Raw genomic sequence first — 25,306 nt, 5'->3', positions numbered from 1 at the left:
TCAGGGAGACACTAATCTATTCTATTCAAGGAGGAGAAATTTGTCAGTCCTGACCAGGATGAATCCATTAAACCGACAAAACCCTCTCTTCTGCTCCGACTGTTTGAATCTAAACTGTTCGATCCAGCACTCTCAATCTATTATTTATTCATCACCAAGGAACCAGGAGTACTGGAGTATATTGGGAACCGTCTCTTCAGGGACCTTTCATTCATATTTGATATTTGTAATTTAGTCATTTTAGAGATGGATCTATTTAATTTTAATCAGGTTTTTCTTAAAAATAATACTTTTATTTTCTTGTTTATTTGTTTATTTACCTTATATTAAAGAAGAATGAGTACTATTTCTTTTAATTTCTAATAATTCCTTGTTTTCCATTGACAAAATTTTGGAAAAGTTAATGAAATAGTTGATATTTAGTTTTCTGGAATCGGATATTGACTTTTATCTTCCACAGTTGGTTAATATGTACATCACTATGCATCCGGTAGCTGAGGTTCTTCATCCATACCTTGTCTTGCGCTGCAGGTAGAGTAAACCTTGTCTTGCACTGCAGATAGAGTAAACCTTGTCTTGTACTGCTGGTTGAGTAAACCTTGTCTTGCGCTGGAGGTAGAGTAAACCTTGTCTTGCGCTGCAGGTAGAGTAAACCTTATCTTGCGCTGCAGGTAGAGTAAACCTTGTATTACGCTGCAGGTAGAGTAAACCTTGTCTTGTACTGCAGGTAGAGTAAACCTTTTCTTGTACTGCATTTAGAGTAAACCTTGTCTTGCGCTGCAGGTAGAGTAAACCTTGTCTTGCACTGCAGGTAGAGTAAACCTTGTCTTGCACTGCAGGTAGAGAAAACCTTGTCTTGCACTGCAGTAAAAGCAAACCTTATATTGCGTTGTAGGTAGAGCAAACCTATAGTTTTTCCCTATCTCAACTGTAAGAAAAGCAATCGTAGTTTAAAATTTCTATTTCTTAAATAAATGGAAAGCATCATATGTTCAAAATGGATGAAAAGAAACCTATTTATATAATGGATTTAGTTGATGCCGGTTCAGAAGTACGAGATTTGTAGAGTAAACCAATACTTAAAGTTTAAAGGGACTGTTCCTAAAATTCACCACTTATAGAAGAGTGTGTCGATCGATTTACAACGGTACCTGTCAAACCGTGTTATCGTCGTATTCTGGAAGTATTCTGCGCTGTTTTTGAAGCAAATTATATTTTATAAGAAACCACAATTTAAACAAATCCATTTTAAAGTTAGGAACATGAACATTTCATTCTTGATTATTCAGAGGAGTAAGGGCACTGCTGTGGTTTGCACATACCATTCTATATCATCTACAGTCCATTTTAATGAATGACAGCTGTACCTTTCCTCTTCTCTTACGTCACTCATGCTCTTTTTCTAGTCCTCTATGTTGTCCATACAGCCGCGGCCACTCATTCTTATCTATTTAATGAAAAAATATTCTTGATCCTTACAACTCCAAACTAATCCCCCCCCCCTTTTTTACAATCCTTCTAAATACTCATTTTGGTGTAAATAGTTTATAAAGGTTTCCCTGATTTTATTTCTTTAAAAACATATGCAATTCATCAATTAAAGTAAAATGAATTCAAATCTATTTTACTACTAACCAACCATCCTCTCCTTCCTTTTCCTCCCAAACTAATCCTACCAAATACCCAGATCAATTCCTCGTCCTCTCTTAATTGATATTATCTTTCCCTAAACTAATTCTTGATTTAATTATTTAGGTTTTTACACTTAATACAATTAATGAATGTAAAGCCTATTATCCTGAAAAGCTCTCCCCACTTTACACTAATTAGATTCTAGATAGTTTCTAGTTAGTTGTAATAACTAAGTAGTCTTAAATTACTTTCAGTAGTTTTTCCTGTAAATGGCATCCTTAAAACAATTATCAAGGTTAGATTATAACTTTTCCATAAAATCTATCCCAAGAACAACTAGTACTAATTCCTCAAATCAACTACTCCCCCCGCCTTCTTAGTCAACTTATGTCTACTTCCAATATCTATGCACATAGTTTAAAAGGATTTATTTAGGGAATGTGCTGATTTTTCCTTAAAATGCGCCTGGTTACTTGAAGCTTACAGTTTTGGTCACAAGAAGAAATCTCAAGGATCTCGACTTCGAACCTTGATTCTCTCCGGGGAGCTGGTTCCTGCCAGACAAGGAGAAAACAGCACAGCTTGGAAGACAAGTTTCCGGGGATATAAATGTCCGGCTGTAACTCCTAAACCAGCTCCTGATCTCCTTACTGCCCCTAGACCTCACGAGTTCCATACTCAGGTTCAGTATTATTAATATTTTATCAATATCTCAAGTATTTATTTATCTTTCTCCGGATTTGCGGGTATTTGGACTCATTGATCATTATTGTTATATCAGTATTATGAGGATTAGGTTTGATGGATAGAAAAATATCCAAAGTAGGAAGGTTGATAGCTCAACAATTTAGCTCTTTTCTTAACAGAGATGAATTATTTGAAAAATGTAATTTTATAAAAATCTAAATTTTCAGGCGTCAACTATAGAACTGTTGCCTGTAATTAATATTAAAACTCCGATGCGAACCCATACTAGATCAAGATCAGATGCAACAGGTCTCCAACCCCCCTCGTCCTGCAGGATTCCTCCGCCTGAGCTCCGACCCAGGCTTCAACTAGGAGATCTTATGTCAGGCAGAGCATTTGATAACGGTTGTCACTGCCTAGAATCCAGGCAGGCAGCTGTTAATGAGCTGAGGGGGAAACAAACACACTGTGCCTGTAATGCACCCAGGTTGCAACCTCAACTAGAGTTTCTCAAGGTCAGTCATAGGGTAGAACTAGTTTGGATGGGGGGAGGGGTATAACTTTTTCTTCTTCAACGATTCCGGCCATCTGTGTTACTTTGGAAACTTCATTACTCAATACTTACTTCCCCTGTATATTTTTCTAAATTTGTTTATTAGCTAGAACCAGAAAAATGATATAATTGTGGAGTTGGAAGATGATTTTTAAACAATCTTATCTGTATTTAATGCTTTTCATAACTCAAATAGTTTTACCATACCTTTAAACTCAACTTATTAAGTGAAACTACTATCCATGATACTATCATGCACAATTCATGTTTTTTTTTCATTGTAAACTAAGATCATAACTTAAAGGGAGTGTTCGCGAAAAATGAAAGGGGGTATAGGCTTAATGCGATAAAAAAGCGCTTTTGATCGCTACTAATCTTACTTCTATCTGTTGCGTCTGTAAGGAGAAAATTGTTAAAGACGTTTCATACCGAAGAACGTAGTGTCCATACAAATTGAGAAAATTGCAACATACGACTTAGACCGTAAAAAAATCAAGTTAATTTCAAACAAATCATTCGGATATTACAACCTATAGTCATCGATTATCTTTCGCCTCATTTGTATATAGTTGATTTTTCTTAATATGTTTTAATTGTTATGATCTGAGAGTTACATTTATTCCTGTTTCGAGGATTTTTGTTAATGAAGACGACATTTTCATATTTTCCAGGAATGTTCGAAAACAAGTTGTAAGCTAAATATTATTTTAAAAAACAAAATCAAAACTAGTATGAAATATCAAAAATATATAAATGTGGCGAAAGATAATCGATGACTATAGGTTGTAATATCTGAATGATTTGTTTGAAATTAAATGGATTTTTTTACGGTCTAAGTCGTATGTTGCAATTTTCTCAATTTGTATGGACGCAATGTTATTCGGTATGAGACGTCTTTAACAATTTTCTCCTTATAGACGCAACAGATAGAAGTAAGATTAGTAGCGATCAAAAGCGCTTTTTTATCGCATTAAGCCTATACCCCCTTTCATTTTTCGCGAACACTCCCTTTAAGTTATGATCTTAGTTTAAGTTTAAGTTTAAAAGTCTTCTTCCCATTTCACAGTTTGATGTGTCCCGACGTATCAAGAAATGTTCACTGTATCCGTTGAACATCATATCTTTAATTATTTCTAAATCAAAGGCTCTTGTTTCTATCGGGAAACGGCTTGGGCAGCTACCGGACCGAGAGAGTAAAACTCAGAGGTTGTTGGCGGAGCTCTCCATGTTGAACCTGAACCTGCCTGCCAGGGTCTGGTTACCTCTACACTCAGATGAGTTCCCACACCTGGTGGTTCGGATACCTCCCCAGGCAGCCAGTGTTCTCAACTCTAAAGACAAGGAAGGAGAAAAGAAAAATATATCTTTTGAAATATTTATTTACAATTTTTACATAGACCATCTTTGGAAAATGGTTTGTTTAAAAATTTTCTTAAAGAAAAAGAAATTATAGTTCAGATAGAATTTGAAATTTAATTATTTTTTAATTTTTACCCTATACCCCCACTCTCTTTAATGCTGAAATAGTTTTGATATTTAATATTATGAATTTTGATGATCATATTTTATCTATCTCTGTATCCAGGCTCCTTATATTATCTATGTTGAAGTTATCTCAACGGAGAATTTAGCAACATCACAGGTTCCGAAGAAAATTGTCAAAAACTTGAGACAGGTTAGTTTTTTCATTCAATCCCCTTAAACTTTAGGAAATGACAAGTATTAAATCGTAATATTTTCCAGCAAATCTAGATTTTTTCCCAATAAATATGTTTGGCGTTTGCCTCATGATATTGGATTTAGATTTTCAGGACATTACTGAAAATTTACAACGTTAAATTATTTTGTCAAATTGTACAAGGCTAATTATGAAATAAATTTCCTGCAGAAAATTCAGGGTTGATTATTTTGGACTATGAATATGATATGGACGCTTAAGGAAACTTTGCAGAACACTGGCCGAGTTTACCTTATCTGTATTTACCATGTTAACTCTTCAAGACAAGATAGTTTCTGGTTTAAAGATAAAAAAGAGAACTTGGGTATGAATATTGAAGTTGTCACTCTGTCTAATTACAAAGTACTAGCTTGGGAACCAAGCTTTGCCTGAAAATAAATTTCGCTGTAAAAGATACTTATACCAATGCTAAGAACATTCTTGTGGTTCTACCGAGTTTTCCGATCAAAGTAATAGCCAAATCGGTGAAAAAAGACAAACAAACAGAGTACTACTAAACATATATATATATATATATATATATATAAACTATCTTGGGAATTCAAGCTTTGTCTGGAGTTTTCCCTATTGAAGTCAACCTAGTCAATTTAGAATTTTAAACCAGGCTAAGACCCTTCACGTGGTTCTAAAGTGATCCACAATAAAAATTTGAAGCAAATCAGTTTAAGGATTCATGAGTTATGATCGGACAGACAAACCGAAATTACTACTTTATATAAAGAATGGTGATGTGTCCTCATTTTAGCTGGCTATATTTATCAATATTCTCTGTTGCAAAATAGGACTCACTAATGATGAAGCACTAATGAGAAAATACATTGAGGACATCGAGGACGCACATTAAGGAAGTAAATTGAGAACACAGTATTGAGGAGTTACTATTGAGGACGCACATTGAGAGGACGGACTTACGTGTGACATACATTTAAACATAGATACTTAACGTTTACCCGCGCTTGGTATTTTAACATGATTTAAGCTGAACTGCCCAGTGTAACCAGTGGAATTTAAAAAAAAAAATTTTACCCAATGTTACTCACTTGGTCCCTCAAAATATTTGAGCCAATTTGGTCCAGCCGTTTGGTCAGTTAATAGCTAATACATATATAAATGAGCGAAGAGCTATATTGTATAGAAATAATATTTAGGCAAAATCTGAGGAACGGCTGGAAAACCCTGATCTAGATAATATAAACGGATCCTCTCTCCATGAATGTGCGTCCTTGTCTTCCTTCTCCTGGACCGGGGTTCCTGACGAGGCTGAGTGTTGGTCCCAGGTAACATTACCCTTATATTCAATTATATTAGTTTAAACCTGATCCAACCCCTCCTGGAGATATAGGATATTTATTTTAACAAGGATGATGACGAGATATCCGCTCAGTACCAAACCTTGAGAAAACTCAAGGACAGAGACACAATTAGTCAAATGTCCGTGGATTCAACGGACTCTAGAGAACCTGTCTTTGTTGCTGCTATTGATATTCGTCGTCGACTCTCTGAATCCATAAACGGTCCTAAAACCAAGAGTGGGTTTAAAAGGGACCCTGAAGACCCCTCAGCGAGTGTTCTAAAAGAACCTTGGGAGGAAAAAGGTAAAGTTATATTTTATTCTCATCCAATTAAATTGGTTTTAAAGGGATTGCTCCTGAAAAATAAGGGGGATAGAAAGAACTATGATTAATTTTTCAACTACAATTAATACAAAATGTCAAAAGAATTTTTATGTAAAACTGAATAAATCAACAATTTTATCAAATTATAATTGTAGAGCCTGTAATTATTCATGATCACGGCCATTCAGATTGATCTGTATCCAGCATGTTTTAAATAAAATTAATTAACAAATGATTGTTATTTACTCAGTAAAAAGGATCCGGGAGAATAGTCCGTATGGGAACCTAGAAACCTGGAATCTCTTATCTGTGATAGTTAAATGCGGCGATGATCTGAGACAGGTTAGTTGAATGTGATAGTTAAATGCGGCAATGACCTGAGACAGGTTAGTTGATAGTGATAATTAAATGCGGCGATGATCTTAGACAGGTTAGTTAACAGTGATAGTTAAATGCGGCGATGATCAACACAGATAGTGGATAGTGATAGTTAAATGCGGCGATGATACGAGACAGGTTATTTGGTAGTGATAGTTAAATGCAGCGATTATCTGAGACAGTTTAGTTGACTGTGATAGCTAATTACGGCGATGACCTGAGACAGGTAAGTTGACAGTGATAGTTAAATTCGTCGATGATCTGAGACAGGTTAGTTGACTGTGATAGTTAAATGCGGCGATGATCAACACAGACAGTTGTCAGTGATAGTTAAATGTGGCGATGATATGAGACAGCTTTGTTGACAGTGATAGTTCAATGCGGCGATTATCTGAGACAGGTTAGTTGACTGTGATATTTAAATACGGCGATGACCTGAGACAGGTTAGTTGACAGTAATAGTTAAATTCGGCGATGATGTGAGACAGGTTAGTTGAATGTATAGTTAAAGGCGGCGATAATCTGAGACAGGTTAGTTAAATGTGATAGTTAAAAGCGGCAATGATCTGAGACAGGTTAGTTGACGGTTATTTGATGAATTGGTTGACGGAATCAAATTTGATTGATTGATGGAATGATTAATTGATTGAATTATTTCAGGAACTGTTAGCTTATCAATATTTAACACTACTTCAACGTATCTGGAAAGAAGAGCATGTCCCACTGTACGTCCGTCCATACAAGTAGGGAAAACTTTTTTGCTGCCTCTTATCCCCCCCCCCACTGCTGTTTTAAAGTGAAGTAAATTTGATATTTCTTTGCAAAAACCATCTAATTTATTTCAGGAGTACTTCAGGATTCTTTTCACAATAGACCAAACTTTGCAAAAACTTTTTATAAAAATAAAGAATAAAGTTTCATTAAAACACTGATCTCGGGAATTATTCTTGAAAGTTTTCAGCTCTTTCTTGTTCTTGCCCAGTATATCCAGTATATCCACATCCCACACTTTTTTTAACTCATTAATCTTAAAGAAAAACAGTTCAGACCTTTTCTTGAATCAAAAGACACGAATAATAAGATTAATGAATAAACTTTTTGGTTAATTTCTTAACTTTATTTTAAATCGAAATAGCTAAAATATTTGATTTATGGCTTGTATATCAATTGATATACCCCCCCCCTTCACTACCTCCTCCCTTTAGCTTTATATATCTATATTTCTTCCTAGAATCCTAGTTTTATCCAACGATAGTGGCCTTATTGAACCTATTCTAAATACAGTTTCATTACATCAGGTAACATTATCAGATATTGATTTTACTTCCTTTGGACCAACTTCCATGATGTTAAGTTACTTAACTGTCCCTTGGTATTATTAAGTAAAATAATATTCCGCTTTGGAAAAAATGCTAATTTTCAGTTTTTATGTCGATAAAATTGTGTCCATTTTTTGGGAAATAAACAACTTCATTTAATTTATATGTTAAGTAGTTGTAAATGATTATTATTCTCATTTTTGATCATCGATAGAGGGACCCTAGATACAAGACACAATTTCAGATATAACTTAAGTTTAGGAAAAATAATTTTTTTTTACATTTAAAATCCCACTTCCAAATTTGTTGGTTAAAATAAGTTAAAATAGAATTTGTCGTTGCAAATATTTTATTTTATTCATACTTTATTTTATTAATATTTTATTTTATTAATATTTTATTCTATTAATATCGGACTGAAGTATTTTTACAACAAAAGTTTGAATATTTACATTCCCAAAATAACCAACGTACGATTATGTAAGTGTAACTGAAGTATATGATTCCTGAAGCTAATGAACTTATCTTCGTTTTCAATATTTTTCATAATTTTGATATTAATAGTAAAGTTGTGCTAACTTAAAAGTAGTAAATGTATTAATGTCAGAGTTACTGTTGAAACCAAAATCAAAATGTAAACAAAGTTAAAAGGTTAAATATGAAAGGGAAATTTTAAGTTATAAGCTGAAGGGTTTTGTTCTGAGATGTTGGATGGGTCAATCTGCTGAACAATCCAGAGATGATTTCAAGGATGTACGGGGGGAGGAAGACTTAAGCCGCCCAAATTACCAGATTAAGCTCGGAGTTGAAGCATTTTTCGAAGTGTCTTCTTTATAAACAAAGTTATCAATTGAGGCGGTTTCACCTCTCTACCCGATTGAAAAGGGTTGAACCTTCTCGATAAAAGAAAACTTCTGACAAAAAAAACTTTTAGCACCGCAAACCAAAATATAGTCTCTTAAACAGTTATTATGAGTTATTTTTATTTATTATTATGTTGTATAAAGGTGAAGAAGAACAGTAAGATGTCCCTCCTCGAATACTTCCTGCAGGAGCACGGTGCTCTCAACTCCGAGGAGTTCCTCACAGCCCAGAGAAACTTTGTTCAAAGCTGTGCAGCGTACTGTATTGTTTCATACCTTGTACAGGTAAACCAGTAATATAACAGCCGGGGTATTTATTTTCAAGAAACAATAACTTCAAAGAGGGTTGGGGGGGGGGATAAGTATGAGGACAATGATATCTATTGGCAAGTTTATATCTTATAAACGTGGGAACCAAATGCTGACTTTAAACTCGTCATTTTACGACGCGGCATTTAAATGAATAGTTTAACCATTGAGATTTGGAACCCTTTACATCTTGATGTCTAATTATGAAGAACATTTAACAATATCAACCGTTTATTATAATAGTTTTTTCTACCTTTCAGATTGATAAAATTGATAAAATTTTGACAAATTAACTTTTTCACTGAGATAAAAAAATACAATATTTTCCATTGAATAAATCAACTTTAGAATCTAAATTTTTGTTTTGAATGTTTTTAATCTTATCCTTTTGATTACAATAGCAACAAAGATTTACTTTAAGTTCCCAGGGGTGTAAAAATTGAAGAAGAAAAAAACGTGAGTTCTTAAGAATGGGGGGGGGGGAGGGGGAATTAAAATTGAACATTAAAAGGCAAGTTTTTTAATACCTTTTCTAAAAATCCTTTTTTCCCCAAATTCAGCGAAACAAATGATTAAAAGTGGGGGGAGGGGGGAATGTTAATATTCCCTTTAATTGATAAATATTTAGGTGAAGGATCGGCATAATGGGAATATTCTGCTGGACAGTGAAGGACATATAATTCATATTGATTATGGGTTTATTCTCTCATCCTCGCCTAAAAACCTCGGATTTGAAAACTCGCCATTTAAACTTACACCTGAATTCGTTGACGTAAGACCTTTATAATTTATTCAAACATTAAAAATAAAAATTTTAGTCGCATATATTTTTTACAATTTGTTTTATAATTTTTATAAAATAGATTGGTACAAAGCATAGCTCATAATATTATAATTACATATCTTTAGTGCAGGTTAATTTATTGCATAGATAAGGTTCCCACTAAACATGATTGGACAAGGTTGAAAACCCAGTTTTACTTTGCACAATGTGATTTTTATTGGATGAGAAGTAATTTTTAGTTCTATTTTAGAAACTGAAATTTGAACTAAATGTTTGTAGTTTTGTCAGAACAAAAATGCAGATCACATTTCTGTAATCTTATGAATTATACTTCTATGCATAAAGGTTTTCTCCAGCTAGGAAATCTGATGAATTGTACTTCTATGCATAAAGGGTTTCTCTAGCTAGGAAATCTGATGAATTGTACTTCTATGCATAAAGGGTTTCTCTAGCTAGGAAATCTGATGAATTGTACTTCTATGCATAAAGGGTTTCTCTAGCTAGGAAATCTGATGAATTGTACTTCTATGCATAAAGGGTTTCTCTAGCTAGGAAATCTGATGAATTGTACTTCTATGCATAAAGGGTTTCTCTAGCTAGGAAATCTGATGAATTGTACTTCTATGCATAAAGGGTTTCTCTAGCTAGGAAATCTGATGAATTGTACTTCTATGCATAAAGGGTTTCTCTAGCTAGGAAATNCAGGTTAGTCAATATTCTGTAGTTATGGGAGCAGTTTAGTAAATATTCTATAGTTATGCGAGCAGGTTAGTCAATATTCTTTAGTTATGGGACCAGGTTAGTCAATATTCTATAGTTATGGGAGCAGGATAGTCAATATTCTGTAGTTATGGGAGCAGGTTAGTCAATATTCTGTAGTTATGGGAGCAGGTTAGTAAATATTCTATAGTTATGCGAGCAGGTTAGTCAATATTCTTTAGTTATGAGAGCAGGTTAATTAATGTTCTATAGTTATGACTGAGAGCAGGTTAGTTAATATTCTATAGTTTTGTGAGCAGGTTAGTCAATATTTTATTGTTATGGAAGCAGGTTAGTCAGTATTCTAAAGTCATGATGAGAGCAGGTTAGTCAATATTCTATAGTTATGAGAGCAGGTTAGTCAATATTCAATTTTTATGAGAGCAGGTTAGTTTATATTCTATAATTATGGGAACAGGTTAGTCAATGTTCTATAGTTAGTTACGGGAGCAGGTTAGTCAATATTCTGTCATCATGGGAGCAGGTTAGTCAGTAATCTATTATTATGAGAGCAGGTTATTCAATGTTCTTTAGTTAGTTATGGGAGCAGGTTAGTCAATATTCTGTCATCATGGGAGCAGGTTAGTCAGTAATCTATAATTAGTTAGTTATGGGAGCAGGTTAGTCAATATTCTGTCATCATGGGAGCAGGTTAGTCAGTAATCTATAATTATGAGAGCAGGTTAGTCAATATTAATAAATGAATGATAATAATGTTTTTGACAGGATCCCAGTTGCCCTGCTTCAACAGTAGTAGCTCCGTCCTAGCGATGAAAACAAGATTTCATCTCAACCTTACTGAAGAGAAACTACATAGTCTAGTGGACGCCATGGTTCATCAATCATTAAATTCTTTAACAACTAAGTACGTTGTATTGTTAGTTTATCGATAGGTTGATAGGTTGATAGGTTGACAGGCGTTTTTTGCTGTTAAAAGAAAGGGTTGGTTGACTGGATGGTTAGCTGTTTATTGGATTGGTTAATGTGTTGGTAGGTTGACTGGTTTGTTTAATGTTCAGTAGATTGGTTGGTATTTAGTCGGTAGGTTGGTTGGTTGGGAGGTTGGTTGGTTGGTTTGCTTTTTAGTTGATTGGTTGTAAGTTTAGTCGGTTGGTTGGTAGGTTAGTATATAGGTTGGTTGGTTCGCTGTTTAGTAGATTGGTTGGTAGGTTAGTTTTTTGCTGCTGAAAGAGCTGGTTGATAAGTTATTGAAGTAGTTTTTTTGGTGGTCGATTGGCTTTTGGCTGATTCAATTGTTAGGTATTTAATTGATTTCCTGATCAAATTATTATTATTATTTTGTCATTACAATAAAAATGTTGGAGATAATATTACACAAAACCAAAGAATATAATGAAGCGTACTGCAGTTTCTGGGAGTATCGCATGTGCTGCCCAGGGGCGGATACAGGAATTAATTTGGTGTGAGCGAAACCTTGTTTTCTGCTCACCCCTTGGGGCAGTTGGGGGGAGTAAGATTTAACTCAAACTTTAACAGTCTGCGTCACCTTTTTTATAATATATCTAAGCAGTAGGACTTCAACTCACAATCTCATAGCATATTTATCTCATTGTCTGAAGTCTTTTATTTTTTATAAATAGAACAAATATATCAAATTGGATTTTGGAATTTCAAAATTATCGCTTTTTTCGTAGCTCATTCCTACAGCTTCACCCTCAGCGATTAGCAGCTTTCCAGGTATAAGCAATTTTCCAGGGGTGAGCGGCCGCTCCAGGGCCCACCCCTGTAATCCTACCAGAAACCGAAGTTTTCATTAGTTTATGGAAGTTGCTTTTATATTCCTTGAACAAGTTTATATTTATAATTATATTTATTTTTAGGTTATATGATAATTTCCAGTACTACACGAACGGTATACTCTAATAATAGTTAATGCATTCTACAATACATTCTACAACTACAAAGTATTTTTATAAAAATCTTTATTAAATGTAATAATGTAATCCAATTAATTGATTTTTACTGATAATGAACCATAAATATGTGTTGCATTTCATTAGAGAAAAGAAACAAATTAAGAGAAAGAGAAATTAAGGTGTCTGAATATAAGAGATGATATGGAACACAGTGTGTTTACAAAGAAGAGATGATAAGGAACACAGTACAGTGTGTCAGAATAGGAGAGATGATCAGGAACACAGTGTGTGTAAATAGAAAAGATAATAAGGAGTACAGTACAGTGTGTCAGAATAGAAGAGATGATAAGGAACACACTGTGTGTAAATAAAAGAGATGATAAGGAACACAGTGTGTGTATATAGAAAAGATGAGTACAGTACAGTGTGTCCAAATAGAAGAGAAGGAGTACAGTACAGTGTTTCTAAATAAAAAAGATAAGGAGTTCAGTACAGTGTTTCTAAATAAAAAAGATAAGGAGTACAGAACAGTGTTTCTAAATAAGAAAGATAAGGAGTACAGTACAGTGTTTCTAAATAAAAAAGATAAGTAGTACAGTACAGTGTTTCTAAATAAAAAAGATAAGGAGTACAGTACAGTGTTACTAAATAAAAAAGATAAGGAGTACAGTACAGTGTTTCTAAATAAAAAAGATAAGGAGTACAGAACAGTGTTTCTAAATAAAAAAGATAAGGAGTACAATACAGTGTTTCTAAATAAAAAAGATAAGTAGTACAGTACAGTGTGTCTTATAGAAGAGATGATGAGGAGCACAGTATGTCTCGATGAAGAGATGATAACGAGCTCAGTGTGTCTAGAAATAAGAGATGATAGGGAACACAGTTTGTTCCAATAGAAGATATAAAAAGGAACACAGTTTGTTTAAATAGAAGAGGTAAAAAAGACCACAGTGTGTCTAAATAGAACAGATGATAAGGAACACAGTGTGTGTAAATAGAAAATATGAGTACAGTACATTCTGTCCAAATAGAAGAGAAGGAGTACAGTACAGTGTGTCTTATAGAAGAGATGATGAGGAGCACAGTGTGTCTCGATAGAAGAGATGATGACGAGCTCTGTGTGTCTAGAAAGAAGAGAGGATAAGGAACACAGTGTGTTTCAATATAAGAGATAAAAAGGAGCACAATGTGTTTAAATAGAACAGATGATAAGGAACAGTGTGTCTAAATAGAAAACATAATAAGGTGTACAGTACAGTGTGTCTAAATGAAAGAGATGATAAGGAGCACAGTGTGTTTCAATAAAAGAGATAATAAGTAGGATAGTGTGTCTAAATAAAGAGGTGATAAGGCGCACACTGTGTCTCAATCGTCCCAATTCAACAGGAGAGATTATAAGGAACACAGCTTGTGTCTAAGTAAAGAGATGATAAGGCGCACACTTCGTCTAAATAGAAGAGATGATCAGGACTAAGGAGCATACTGCACAGTATGACTCAATACAAGCTATGCCAAGGAGCACAGTTTGCAGTGGCGTAAATAGGGGGGGGGGGATTTTACCCCCCCCCCCTAGAATGATTTTAATTCAACATGCATATTCTAAATGATTCTAAATTCTTAAGTAATAGTCTTAATGTCAATACAATAAGATGTTTTTTTAACAGAAAAAAAGGTTATGGGCAATGAAGAATACAGTTTTACTTCTAAATAATATTTCCATATTAGATTTATTTAAGATCTTAACATACTGCATTGACGACAAGAAATTTTAGAAATTAGAATTTAGAAAATAAAAAACACAATATTTTCTCAACGTTTTGCAGTGTAGCTTTTCTAAAGATTTTTAAAAAAGTAACCTCTTTTTCCTCTTAGAACGTAAAACTATTTTTTATGTTACTTAAAATAAATTCAGTTTTTCTACAGATCTTGTAGATAATGTAAAATGAATGACTACAATGAAGGTTGTCCTAAAACAATTGGTGAAAGCTGAAAGGTAGGAAATGAAGCCTTTATTTGATGGAGTTTGTTAATGCCAGAAATGAGTGGAAAATGCAAATCAAACGAAGCAAACCCAACTAAATCCAATCATTTGATATACATCATGATATTTTTCGAGGGGGGGTAAAAAAAATTCTACAGAATCCTTACTTTAACGGCCTTGAAATGATAAGTAGAACAATGGGCCTAAAAAATGAAGAGATATATGATAAGGACCGTACAGTGTGTCTAAATAGAGGAGATGATGTAGGGCACAGTGTCTGAATAGAATAGATACATATTAGATCGTCAATCGGTCTAAATTGGACGATTTTGGGACAAATTAGAAAATTTAAGAGGATTGAATTATTTTGAAAAATTGAAAAAGCTATAATATAAGAATTTTCTTGTGGAAAGTTTTTCGAGTATTTTGTGTTTATTTCGACGTTACAACTTGGAGGTAATCTATTATGATATGGGTTAAAAAAGCTAAAACAGCTTTTAAGCTCTTATTGTATTTTAATCAAGGTGGCATTTAACATGCATTTTAAATGTTTACACAGTTTAAAATATGTTGTTTAATCAACCCGAATATTAATCTTACTGACTATTTTTAGATAAAATATTAATATTATTAAAAGTTTTTGATTTATTCACCCCTGAAATAGGCCAGCTGATGTGTAGCTGGCTCCTCCAGTCCCTCTCAACTGTCTTCTCTAAACTTTAGTCGGAGCTCTAGCTACAAGCAAACCAGGCCAGTCATACTTACTCTGTAGCGCAGCAAACTAAGCAAAGTAGATTGTTGGCCTGAATGTAGCTAAGGGCTGAACACTCGTCATTTTACTTTTCTTGTTTTTTTACTGGAGTAACATGAATTGTCATTTTCTGTTGTATATTCTTGCCTTTAGTGCACTGCACAGTTGAGTAGTAGAAGTATTACTTTATCTTTTCTTTACTAAATGTATATGCAACTACACTGCAACCTACCTCTTTCTATTGCGCAACATTTATGAATCAATTATTTTTGAGAAACTTTGACGTAACTTAATTATAAATTTTTTAAAAGTTTTCAGATTTAAAATCAATGGTTTGAAAGCGATCGCAAGAAACATTTATATAAAGAAGTTTACTGAAGCGATAGTGTATTTAATAGACGGAAAGCCTCTAAAAACCAATCAACTATTAAAAGATGACGACTGCCGCTAGAAGACGATTAATGAGAGATTTTAAACGATTGCAGGTGAGTTCAAACTTTACTATCATCCTCATGAGATAACCTACCTTCTTAAAATGAAACTTTTATGTGGATTTTTTTTACTATTCGCCTCTCCTAACGTTTAATGGCAGTTTAAAACTACTCTTAAAATTTTTTACACAATTTGGTCAAAGCCCATCCATGTTCGTAGTTCAAAGCTTTGTCTGATCAAGTATTGCATTAAAAATCCATGTTTCCCATTTTGAAAACTGAATATTTTATTTGTGGTTTCTCTACAAAAGTGACTAGCGCTTTCTTTTCTTCAGAAACTATGGAGAAATGAAAGTTTCAAATGTACATCGGACCTGCCACTCTATAAATGGAGGGTCACTTGAAATTACGCATATATTCTATTTAAGTATAATTACATCGTATAGCAAAAACATACTTTAAAATCTCACTTTTGCCCTTAACTTAAAAGGTTTCATTAAAAAAGCTTTAATCAATGCTGCCTTTAGTGTAAATATATATTTGATATCATAATTTATTATACAATATGTATCAATCCTATGAAAATATAGATATTTTTTAGAAACGTTTCCATCTATATTTTTCATCCCTTGAAGCTTACACAACAGTATTAAGAGGGATTACCTGATTTTGTGCCCCCCCCCCCTTAAGAAAATTACATAAATAATTTTCCAAAGCCTTTTATCTGGAAGTGTGTATATGATCGAATAGTTTACATAGTTAAATAATGTATCATATTTTTTTCAAAAAAGGAGTTTTAAAGGGGAAGGGCACAATGTTGCCAAGGGAGGGGCACAAACAAATTTTCGCGCTGACGCGTGTTAAATGTGCCCCCCCCCCCCTACACAAATGCTTTCGTACGCCCCTGTTCCAGGATGACCCTCTATGCATATATTTTTATGGTCGCAGGAGGACCCCTTTAGTATAACATATATTTGTATGGTTTCAGGAGGTTCCTCTATATGTATATTTGTAAGGTTGCAAAAAGATCCCTCTCTACATACAAATAATAGCATGGTTGCAGAAGGACTCTCTACACAAATTGTTGTATGGTTGCCAGATGGAATCCCCACACATAAATTTGTATGGTTGCAGAAGGACCCACCTATATATGAATAATTGTATGGTTGCAGGAGGACCCCTCTCTCTATATATATATTTGTATGGTTGCAGGAGGACCCACCTGCTGGTGTATCTGGTGCTCCAGGAGAGAACAATATATTACTATGGAATGCTGTTATATTTGGACCTCATGATACTCCTTTTGAGGTAAACATGGAATTTCATATTTTTTTATTTTTTAACTGAAAATATTCATTTTTAAATTGGCTATCAAGTTATTGCATGACTTTCAGTACTATACATTTTCCCAATAAATTATTCCATAATCAAATTAAAAGAAATTCACACATTTTAAGTTTAAATTCTCACTTATAGCGGAAACCAGAAAACACGGGGCTTGATTGTCGTTCTAAGGTTTTTCTATATCGTTGGATATGTTGAAATAAGACGAAGGATAAAATGTCAAGATATATTTTTTATTCAATTTTGATGGAATTTATCACACCCAATATTTTCCGTTCTAGGGTGATTAAGTGACTTTATCGCCCTACAACAGGGTGCAAAAGTAACTTTTTCACCCTGCTATTAAAATTTCAAATTTCATACTTATTTTGTGTCATTGTAGGGTGATAAAGTTACTTAATCACCCTACAACAGGGTGTTTAAGTAACTTTATCGACCTGCTTTTGAATAATTTGAGTAAAACTGAATAAAACTATATATGTTATTGAAATGGGTATCATGCGTGCGAAAAAGTTTTTGTTGTGATTTTTAATTTCACTACGTTCGGTGTGAAAATACTTTCATTTTGATCTTAAACAAACTAGAAAAAATAAAAATCCCGGCAAAAACTTTTTCGTACTTAATAATAACCATTACAATGACATAAATAGATATAAACACAAAGAAATATAGAAGACGACAATTATTCCATGGATTTCTGGTTACTTCTGTTTAACCCAGAGAATTTCATTGAAAACAGCAAAGCAATCGATATGGTTTTCTCAACAGGATGGAACAAATTTTCGACATCAATTGACTTCACCTTTTTTATATTTATTTCCAAAACAAATTGTTTTCCCTTAAAAATCAATTATTTTCACCATTATCTCTCAGCGATAAAATCTGCTAAACTCAAACATTCCATACTTGGATTTTTAAAGAGAAGGAAATTAATTTAGGAAAGGGAGGAAATTATTTGTGGAAAGGGGAAACTTTTGTAAAGATGATTTTTGGGAAGGGGATGGGAGATATATATTTGCAGATGTGGGATAATAATTTTGTGAGCGGGGCTAAATTAATTTTTGGAGGGGAGCAGACATGATTTTTCAACAATATATACTCCTGGTTCTAAATTGTTTAATATTCCAGGATGGTACCTTCAAGCTGACTATGGAGTTTAGTGAAGAATATCCAAACAAACCCCCTGTAGTTAAATTCTTGTCTAAAATGTTTCATCCCAATATTTACGCGGACGGAGGGATTTGTTTAGATATTTTGCAGAACAGATGGTAAGTTAAAAAATATATATTTTTGGAAAGACGTAATTTAAAGGGATTTACTTTTATTAAGTCTTATGTCTGATTTACAACAGTATCTTACAATCCTTTATATGATCAAGAATGATAAAATTAGTGGCTTGGTATTTACGCTGCAGAGACAAAGAAGAAATTCGTTGGAATTTAATGTCTATATCTTCCTCATTGTAACTCAGATAAAGGTTTAAATGTACCATTGTAAATCGGACATATCACGTCGACAGTCAATTCCATCTGTGTTCTGTTTGTTTTTTAACTTTTCAGTCAACTTTTGTTATAAGTAGAAATTTCCAGTTTTTCCTGTAAACATGAGAATTAAATTTCAGGTCACCTACTTATGATGTTTCAGCCATCCTCACCAGTATCCAATCACTGGTAATAACAACAAAATTATATTTATATTTATTAATATTTATCAGGAAACAATGATCACTAAAAAAATCAAAACTGTTTTTTGTTTAAAACATGAACATTTAAACTTGAATGATTATTATTATTTACAACTACTTTACAGGGAAGTTAAGGAAATTGTACTTTACCAAAGGTTCCCAAGACCAATTTTGTAGAAAAAATTGGTCGAGGGAACCCGTGGTTAAGTAAAATTTTTAATTTCCCGAAAAAGTAGTTATACATACACAATTTTATCGTCTTTTGAGATGAAAATGCGCGAATTTTTCCCGAAAACTTCGCAGAATGGTTGGTTATTTTACATAACTGTCACAAGGGACGTTAAGTAACCTAACCTCTCTCGCAGAATTGGGAGGAACAAATTAATTTTAGGGTAAATAGTATCAAAAAAGAATGTAAAACTTGCATTTTGATGTCCCAATTTTTTCCCCTCAAATTATGAAAGATATACACACACGCCCCTTCCAAGGGAAGGGGTGAGAGGGTAAATGTAAAAAATATACACCCCTGCATCTATCTGACCAAGATTAATTATTAATATATTTAGTTGAGTGATCCCAACCCTAACTCCCCAGCTAATTCCATGGCAGCCCAGTTGTTCAAGGAGAATAGAAGAGAATACGAGAAGAGAGTAAAAGCCTGCGTAGAACAATCCTGGTGTGATGATTAAACCTCTAGATCTAATTGTGTGCGTGAGGATGAGGGGGGGGGGAGCTTACATATTTATTTAACCTCATACTTTTTCATACTTTCTAAATTCTATCTTTTAAACTAATGTTTTCACTTAATCAATAAAAATTCTTTTTGTGTAATTTTAAACATTTTATCGAGGGGGAGGGGGGGGGGGCTGGACATGGTCAGCGAGAATGTATCAAAGGCAGTTAGAATGAAGCAAGTAACCCAGTAAAATAACGGGTATGAGTGGTTTTTTTTCGTAGAAAATATTGAATTTTATCAATCACAAAAGCCAAGAAGTTTTTTTACAGCTCTCTTGTTTACTCTAACTTTAAATCAGATTTGAAATGCACTCTGATATGTATTATGTGAATTGAATTTACATTGATAAAATATTTTGTTGTAAAATGTTCATTGTTTCACAAATCAACGAAATTTTTGTAAAATTAGAAATCTTAGACTATATGGAACCTTGAATTAAGAATCAAATACTAAAGAACCTTACGATATTCTGGGATTTTCTTAAACTTAAAATTTATCATAATTTCATGTGAAAATAATAATATTTTACTGTTGTATATAAATCTTTTTCGATGTTACAAGTCGAGAATTATTTTATTAAGGAGACACAATTCTGAATAAAATTTAATTATTATTTTTTTCAAGATATAGTTATTTAGATTTAAGGCAAACAGAGGTTACATAAACCTCCATTAGTGAGCTGTCAACATGAAAGTTGTTGACGAAATTGATTTAATATGCTCAAATTAATTTAATTAAGAACTCTTTCCTAAGTGAGGAATTAATTTGGTTTAAACTAATTAATTTATTTAAGTTGTACTTTTCATCTCGACTAGACCTGAAAATGTTGCCATAAAATCTTAACCCGGAAGGAAAAATGATTTTTAAAAAATTACCAACCAATTCAATTATGATTTCAATTCTCGGGAATTTCTTTATTATCGTTGCATCTATTTTCTTTAACCGAAGTTAAATTGCTTCCCTCCTTGTTTCTGCATGCTTTTACACAGACAGAGCCAGACGGGAGGAGATAATTCCAAGTGACTTGCAATTCAAAAAGAAATGTAAGATTTTATTTAAAATTTTATTTTCTAAGGCTGTAATCTTGTAGGCGTACACATTTATTACATTACAGAGGCCTATTGTTATGACTAAATTAATACTTAAACTTATCCGTATAAGACTTGAGCTAGTGGCGTACTCAGGAATTGGTCCAGTACTTACATTTTTTGAAAACCCCATTGAAGCTTTAGAATCTATGGATCCGAGGGTTGAGCCCTCATCCTCTGTACGCCGAGTACGCCCCTGATATCAGAGACGACTGTGCGGAATTTATACTGTCCGTTTCCTTTTATTCATGACTTCCTGTCACTATAAACTTTTTCTATCTACGCCAAATCATTAAATTATCCATTTAAAAAGTACATACAAGGCAAAGTACATTTTAACTTGGGATCCTTATATTTAAAGAGTTATAAGTCGTCTTCACAATCTCATCCTTTGTGGGTAACACTGTATTTAAATATCGATGAAAAATACTCTTTCATAGTAAAAATGAACAAATATACGGAAATTTATTAATCTCAATGTCGGTTATCGGAGGAGCTGGGAAAAACGGAAATTATGGAACCCCCTACGTACTGAGCCGTAAAGTACATGTTCACAACCAAATTGTTCGGTCAATTTCTAACCCAATCCAAAACCTAACCTTTCTCCGATTAGCGGGGGAAGGCAGGCGGCCATGAACCACCACTATTTCCTCTTCTGTGTCACATATTAGCTTTTTTCTCTTCCTGCAGCAATGAGCCACCATTATTTCCCCTTCCGGGCCACCACATTTGACTTCCGGACAAAACTATTTTTTTAAAGTGTGATTTTAAATAATACAGCCGCGTCACTTTTTCAATTCCACATAAGATTAATTATTAATATATAACAGAGGTCGTTTGTTTTAGATTTTAGCAGGTAAACTATGTCATTTTTTGTATTGTGGGAACAGAGAAAAATTGTTCAGAGTAGTCTGAAGAATAAGAAAATATTATAAAAATCGCAACATTTACTGTCATTACGCGTTACAGATTTTATCCAAAACAAAAAAACGTTTTTTAGCAATTTTCACACAAGGGTACCCTTCAAAATTTTATGGTGCGTCATTTTTAATATTTATATTGCTCTCAAAAATAAGCCATTTATATGAAAATCAGAATCTAGATTTGCTTAAAATAGTTCTGCAGTGCAGTTCACTTAGGAGGATCGAATCATCCTTTTTTCACATTAACACTTAAATATGAAGATTTAAATATATAATATTTGGTGACGCGGATGGATTTTTGAAAATCACACTTTACAGGATTTATTATACCATGTGGTGGTCCGGAAGGGGAAATAGTGGTGGCTCATGGCCGCCTGCCTTCTCCCGAACATCGCAGAAAGGTATGGGTTATTCAGGTTATAGATGGTTAAGAAATTGACCGAACAATTTGGTTGTGGACACTTTAAAGGCCTTAAATATACCATTTAAAGAAGTAGTTTTGCCTGGAAGAGTCAAATGTGGTGGTACGGAAGGGGAAATAGTGGTGGCTCATGGCTGCCGGAAGTGAAAAAAGCTAATATGTGGCACTGAAGGGGAAATAGTGGTGGCTGTCCAAAAATCGTTCTCTAGGAAATTACCTTGCTTTTTTCAGAGTTTAGTTTTTGTCCAATTTAAGAGTTGTGTACGATCCCATAGATGTAGATAATGTAGAAAACTATGAACGTTAAAATCAATTGACTATAATTACAGAATGAATAATGAAACGCGAAGGATACATGAAAGACTTCACGCCCATGGAAACTTTGTCAGCTTGGACTGGATCTCTCAGTGTGTTGAATATCTCAGGGATTTATTCAACATCTGATGAATTAAAAATAATTTCCTAGACTTTAGGTTAAATTTTACTCAATTGTTTGGTAATGTAAGAATTGATTAACAGTCATATCAATAGAAAAAAAATGTGCCTAAAACCATTCGGTACAATCTTTTCCAAAAATAAAAAAATAAAGATTAGGATGTAGGGGATGAATAATTCATTGAAAGCTACGCTACTTTAATTCGTTCTTAAAAGAACTCGGACTTAACAAAACAAGTATTGTGTTGTACAGTACATTGTGCAGCAATTGTTTGTACTATGCCCTTTTTTTACGGAAAAACAGATTTATTTTAATTTTCTTAATTATAATTCTGGTTTGTCTCTGATATTGAATAATACTAGAGAGGAGGGAAATATTTCTGAAGATAGAATAGTTTTAGGAGTTCAGGTAACATCTTAACTTTGTTTTCTAAAGGGGAATATATTTATCAAAATATCCCCCCCCCCTTCCTGCATTTAATGTAATTTTGTTCGGGAAAACAAATGATACCAGTACCAACGTCGGACTTACAAACGTCGGACGAGTATAAACGTAATTGAAACAGGCCTCCAAAATTTTATTGTTCAAAATATGAACTCGAGTTTTAAAAGTTTGGCAGTTGAATTCCCGTTATAACTTTATCAATGTTAACCCAACTCGTCGAAAATAATTTCGTTCAAACCTTACAAATTACAACTAGGAGCAATGGTTGCTTGCAGATATATCAACTCCAGGTATCATGGAGAAGCCTTGGTTTCCTCCAAACCTAACTTCAATACAGAAAATTAAACTCTCGGGGAAAGGTTCAGTGCAGGTAAGAACTTGTTCCTTGAACACATAATAAAGAAAAATTTATATTGTTTTTTTTTTCAATCTTATAAATTTGATCAAATCTCAATTCAAGTTTTGAAGGTTAATTACGGATATGATATCGGGAACCCGGCATACGGTCAACTACAAAAAATACACAAGGTTGGAACTATTTTGAGTTTTAATAAATAAAAATCTTATTAAGTGCATGCAGGCCGATGTAATAATATGCTTTACCTGGTTGAAAAAGGCATAAAATTCTCATAATTAAATTAAAACTATGTTTTTGTGTTTAGTTAGAAAATGCCAATGCTCGTGTTTCCGCAGAAAACTCCGAGGGAACACAGTCTGGATACCAACCTAGTCAAGGTATATCAAGGGAACACAGTCTGGATACCAACCTAGTCAAGGTATATCAAGGGAACTATGTAACACTCACCCGGACCAAATATAATATATACATGAGTATTCGTTTGAATAGTTCCTCCTCTCTCCGGGAAATGGATTTTCTTAGATTTTGAATTCAATTGGCTAATTCTTCTCCATTTTTGCTAATTTTAAACCCACATTTTTAAAAATCTTAAAATGGTAAAAATATTTATCAACAAATCCCTTGAATTATAAACAATGCTTAAGGCAGGTTTGTTGCTAGCTGGGAGCCCAGCTCTTCAAGGATGCTCAGTTTGAGTTTAACAGATGGATTTCAAGAGATCCAGGCAGTAGAACATGAGAGAGTAGGTCAATATTTCAAAAAAAACTTTTAATTATAATTTTGAACTTTAAAAAATTATGAAAATTTGTGATATTTTAAGCTTTCCAAAACCTTGACCAGCATTCAATTATCACCCTTGACTTCTCAAAAATCACTGATATTAATATTATTTTAATTACTCAAGGTGTCCTTCCTAACATGATACCACCCGGACTGAAGATAGAACTGATAGGTCCCATCCTGTGCCGGAGAGGGAAACTTCTCCTAACCCAGAACTCAGTTCGGATCCTGGGAGGAGAAGTTGAAGAGCTCCAAGATAGGTTCTCAACAGAGAATGTTCTCACACAGAAGATTGGAACCAAGATTGATAAGAAGAGGATTGAGTTTCCTAAACCTGGTGTTGTGAGACCTGCTCTAACAGAACGGAGACCAGCAAATATAAATCCTTCTCAAACCAACCTTCCGTCACAGAATATCCAAGTAAATCATCGACCTAGACCCACCAATAATCAGACAAAATCAAAACCAAATAACCGTCCAATAAATCCGCCACGAGCACAGGAAAATAGATCGTTTCCTCAGAACACGGAAACACTGGACGATGTAAATTGGGACGATGATGATTTTCCTGCTATGGACGACGACGATTTCCCTATGATAGACGACGATGACGATTTATTACTCTCATTGTCAGATAATACATTTCAACCTGTTCCTACCTCAGTTAACATCTCAAATACTAGTCAAGTATCCTCTATGATGTCCTCCAGACCTCAACAACCATCCTCCATACGACCTCAAGTTCTTGGAACCCAAAATAATCCTCCGTTTCGATCTCCGTTTGTATCCTCGAGTGTTCAGTCTCGTCCTAGTATTCCGCACCAACCTCCTTCTCAAAAATGTCAGCCTGTAGCTCGGATATCTCCTCTAACTATAGAACCCTGCACTGTTACTCCTAAGCAAACCATTCAGACCTCAATACACTCCTTCCTAAAGCCTAAAAGGCCGAGAATGGATATTCCTGATTTTGATCTCGAGGACGACCTTGAAATATTTGACCAGGTTGAACTCCCAACAGAGGTTGAAGCCAAGTTGATACCATCTGAACCGTTTCTCTATCTCTCCGAGTTAAAGAAGGAAATGAAGATGAACCCGGACCGAAGATATGTTGTAACTATCAGGGTAAGAATATTTAAGTCCTTATACTTACTCCCATCCATCCAAAAAGAAAATAAAAAATTCTAGTTTAATTTATCATAACATTTAATCTTGATATATTTGAAGGCCGTGAGTTCAACTTTGGCTGGTACTATGAAAATCAAGAAAACTTCTGAGGGTCCACAGTGGTCGCATATGTATGTGTTTATGGTCGGACAATACTCGGACACTGATAACTCATGGAAGAACGCGTTTGAACAAAACACTATTTCTCCGTACATTTCACGACCAATATAGGAGACGTGAAGTTGTCGAC

The 25,306-nt window shown here is 33.9% G+C and overlaps 3 protein-coding genes across 4 annotated transcripts in view; all 3 read left to right on the top strand.

Moving 5' to 3' along the window:
- Window positions 1-9,897, top strand: part of LOC111716375 (phosphatidylinositol 4-kinase beta) — a 24,812-nt gene extending 14,915 nt beyond the window's left edge. The window contains exons 3-15 of the mRNA XM_023491823.1: window positions 31-200; window positions 424-531; window positions 2,068-2,314; window positions 2,547-2,834; window positions 4,017-4,214; window positions 4,458-4,547; window positions 5,759-5,887; window positions 5,971-6,205; window positions 6,477-6,568; window positions 7,265-7,347; window positions 7,836-7,902; window positions 8,931-9,071; window positions 9,724-9,897. Of these exons, the coding sequence (XP_023347591.1) occupies window positions 31-200; window positions 424-531; window positions 2,068-2,314; window positions 2,547-2,834; window positions 4,017-4,214; window positions 4,458-4,547; window positions 5,759-5,887; window positions 5,971-6,205; window positions 6,477-6,568; window positions 7,265-7,347; window positions 7,836-7,902; window positions 8,931-9,071; window positions 9,724-9,882 (2,007 nt within the window). The 3' untranslated portion in view covers window positions 9,883-9,897. The remainder of the gene's footprint in view (window positions 1-30; window positions 201-423; window positions 532-2,067; window positions 2,315-2,546; window positions 2,835-4,016; window positions 4,215-4,457; window positions 4,548-5,758; window positions 5,888-5,970; window positions 6,206-6,476; window positions 6,569-7,264; window positions 7,348-7,835; window positions 7,903-8,930; window positions 9,072-9,723) is intronic.
- Window positions 882-25,306, top strand: LOC111716376 (recQ-mediated genome instability protein 1). Of its 2 annotated transcripts, XM_023491824.1 has the most exons (11): window positions 882-888; window positions 3,442-3,447; window positions 8,216-8,225; window positions 22,200-22,299; window positions 22,673-22,718; window positions 23,011-23,124; window positions 23,223-23,282; window positions 23,417-23,489; window positions 23,757-23,858; window positions 24,017-25,014; window positions 25,117-25,306. In XM_023491824.1, the coding sequence occupies exons 4-11, from the start codon at window positions 22,205-22,207 to the stop codon at window positions 25,285-25,287; spliced, it is 1,659 nt and encodes a 552-aa protein (XP_023347592.1). In that variant the 5' UTR covers window positions 882-888; window positions 3,442-3,447; window positions 8,216-8,225; window positions 22,200-22,204; the 3' UTR covers window positions 25,288-25,306. The 2 variants fall into 2 exon arrangements, with proteins under 2 accessions (XP_023347592.1, XP_023347593.1); XM_023491825.1 differs by lacking the exons at window positions 882-888; window positions 3,442-3,447; window positions 8,216-8,225 and adding an exon at window positions 20,392-20,485 and having other exon boundaries at window positions 22,204-22,299.
- On the top strand, window positions 15,554-19,462 carry LOC111716377 (ubiquitin-conjugating enzyme E2-17 kDa). Its single transcript, XM_023491826.1, has 5 exons — window positions 15,554-15,732; window positions 16,891-16,986; window positions 18,151-18,290; window positions 18,644-18,692; window positions 19,273-19,462. Exons 1-5 carry the CDS (start codon window positions 15,682-15,684, stop codon window positions 19,393-19,395), a joined length of 459 nt encoding a protein of 152 aa, XP_023347594.1. The 5' UTR covers window positions 15,554-15,681; the 3' UTR covers window positions 19,396-19,462.

Source organism: Eurytemora carolleeae, unplaced genomic scaffold, assembly GCF_000591075.1.
Source record: "Eurytemora carolleeae unplaced genomic scaffold, Eaff_2.0 scaffold1054, whole genome shotgun sequence".
Taxonomy (NCBI): domain Eukaryota; kingdom Metazoa; phylum Arthropoda; class Copepoda; order Calanoida; family Temoridae; genus Eurytemora; species Eurytemora carolleeae.
This window is presented reverse-complemented; position numbering and strand designations above follow the sequence as displayed.

Bases quoted from the DNA above. Each gene is read 5' to 3' on its own strand.
- LOC111716377 (XM_023491826.1), top strand. From the start codon at position 15,682: ATGACGACTGCCGCTAGAAGACGATTAATGAGAGATTTTAAACGATTG. The intron at 15,733-16,890 runs GTGAGTTCAAAC...GTATGGTTGCAG, and splicing joins GAGATTTTAAACGATTGCAG to GAGGACCCACCTGCTGGTGT. The intron at 16,987-18,150 runs GTAAACATGGAA...TTAATATTCCAG, and splicing joins CTCATGATACTCCTTTTGAG to GATGGTACCTTCAAGCTGAC.
- LOC111716376 (XM_023491824.1), top strand. From the start codon at position 22,205: ATGAATAATGAAACGCGAAGGATACATGAAAGACTTCACGCCCATGGA. The intron at 23,125-23,222 runs GTAAGAACTTGT...CAAGTTTTGAAG, and splicing joins CGGGGAAAGGTTCAGTGCAG to GTTAATTACGGATATGATAT. The intron at 23,859-24,016 runs GTCAATATTTCA...TAATTACTCAAG, and splicing joins AGTAGAACATGAGAGAGTAG to GTGTCCTTCCTAACATGATA.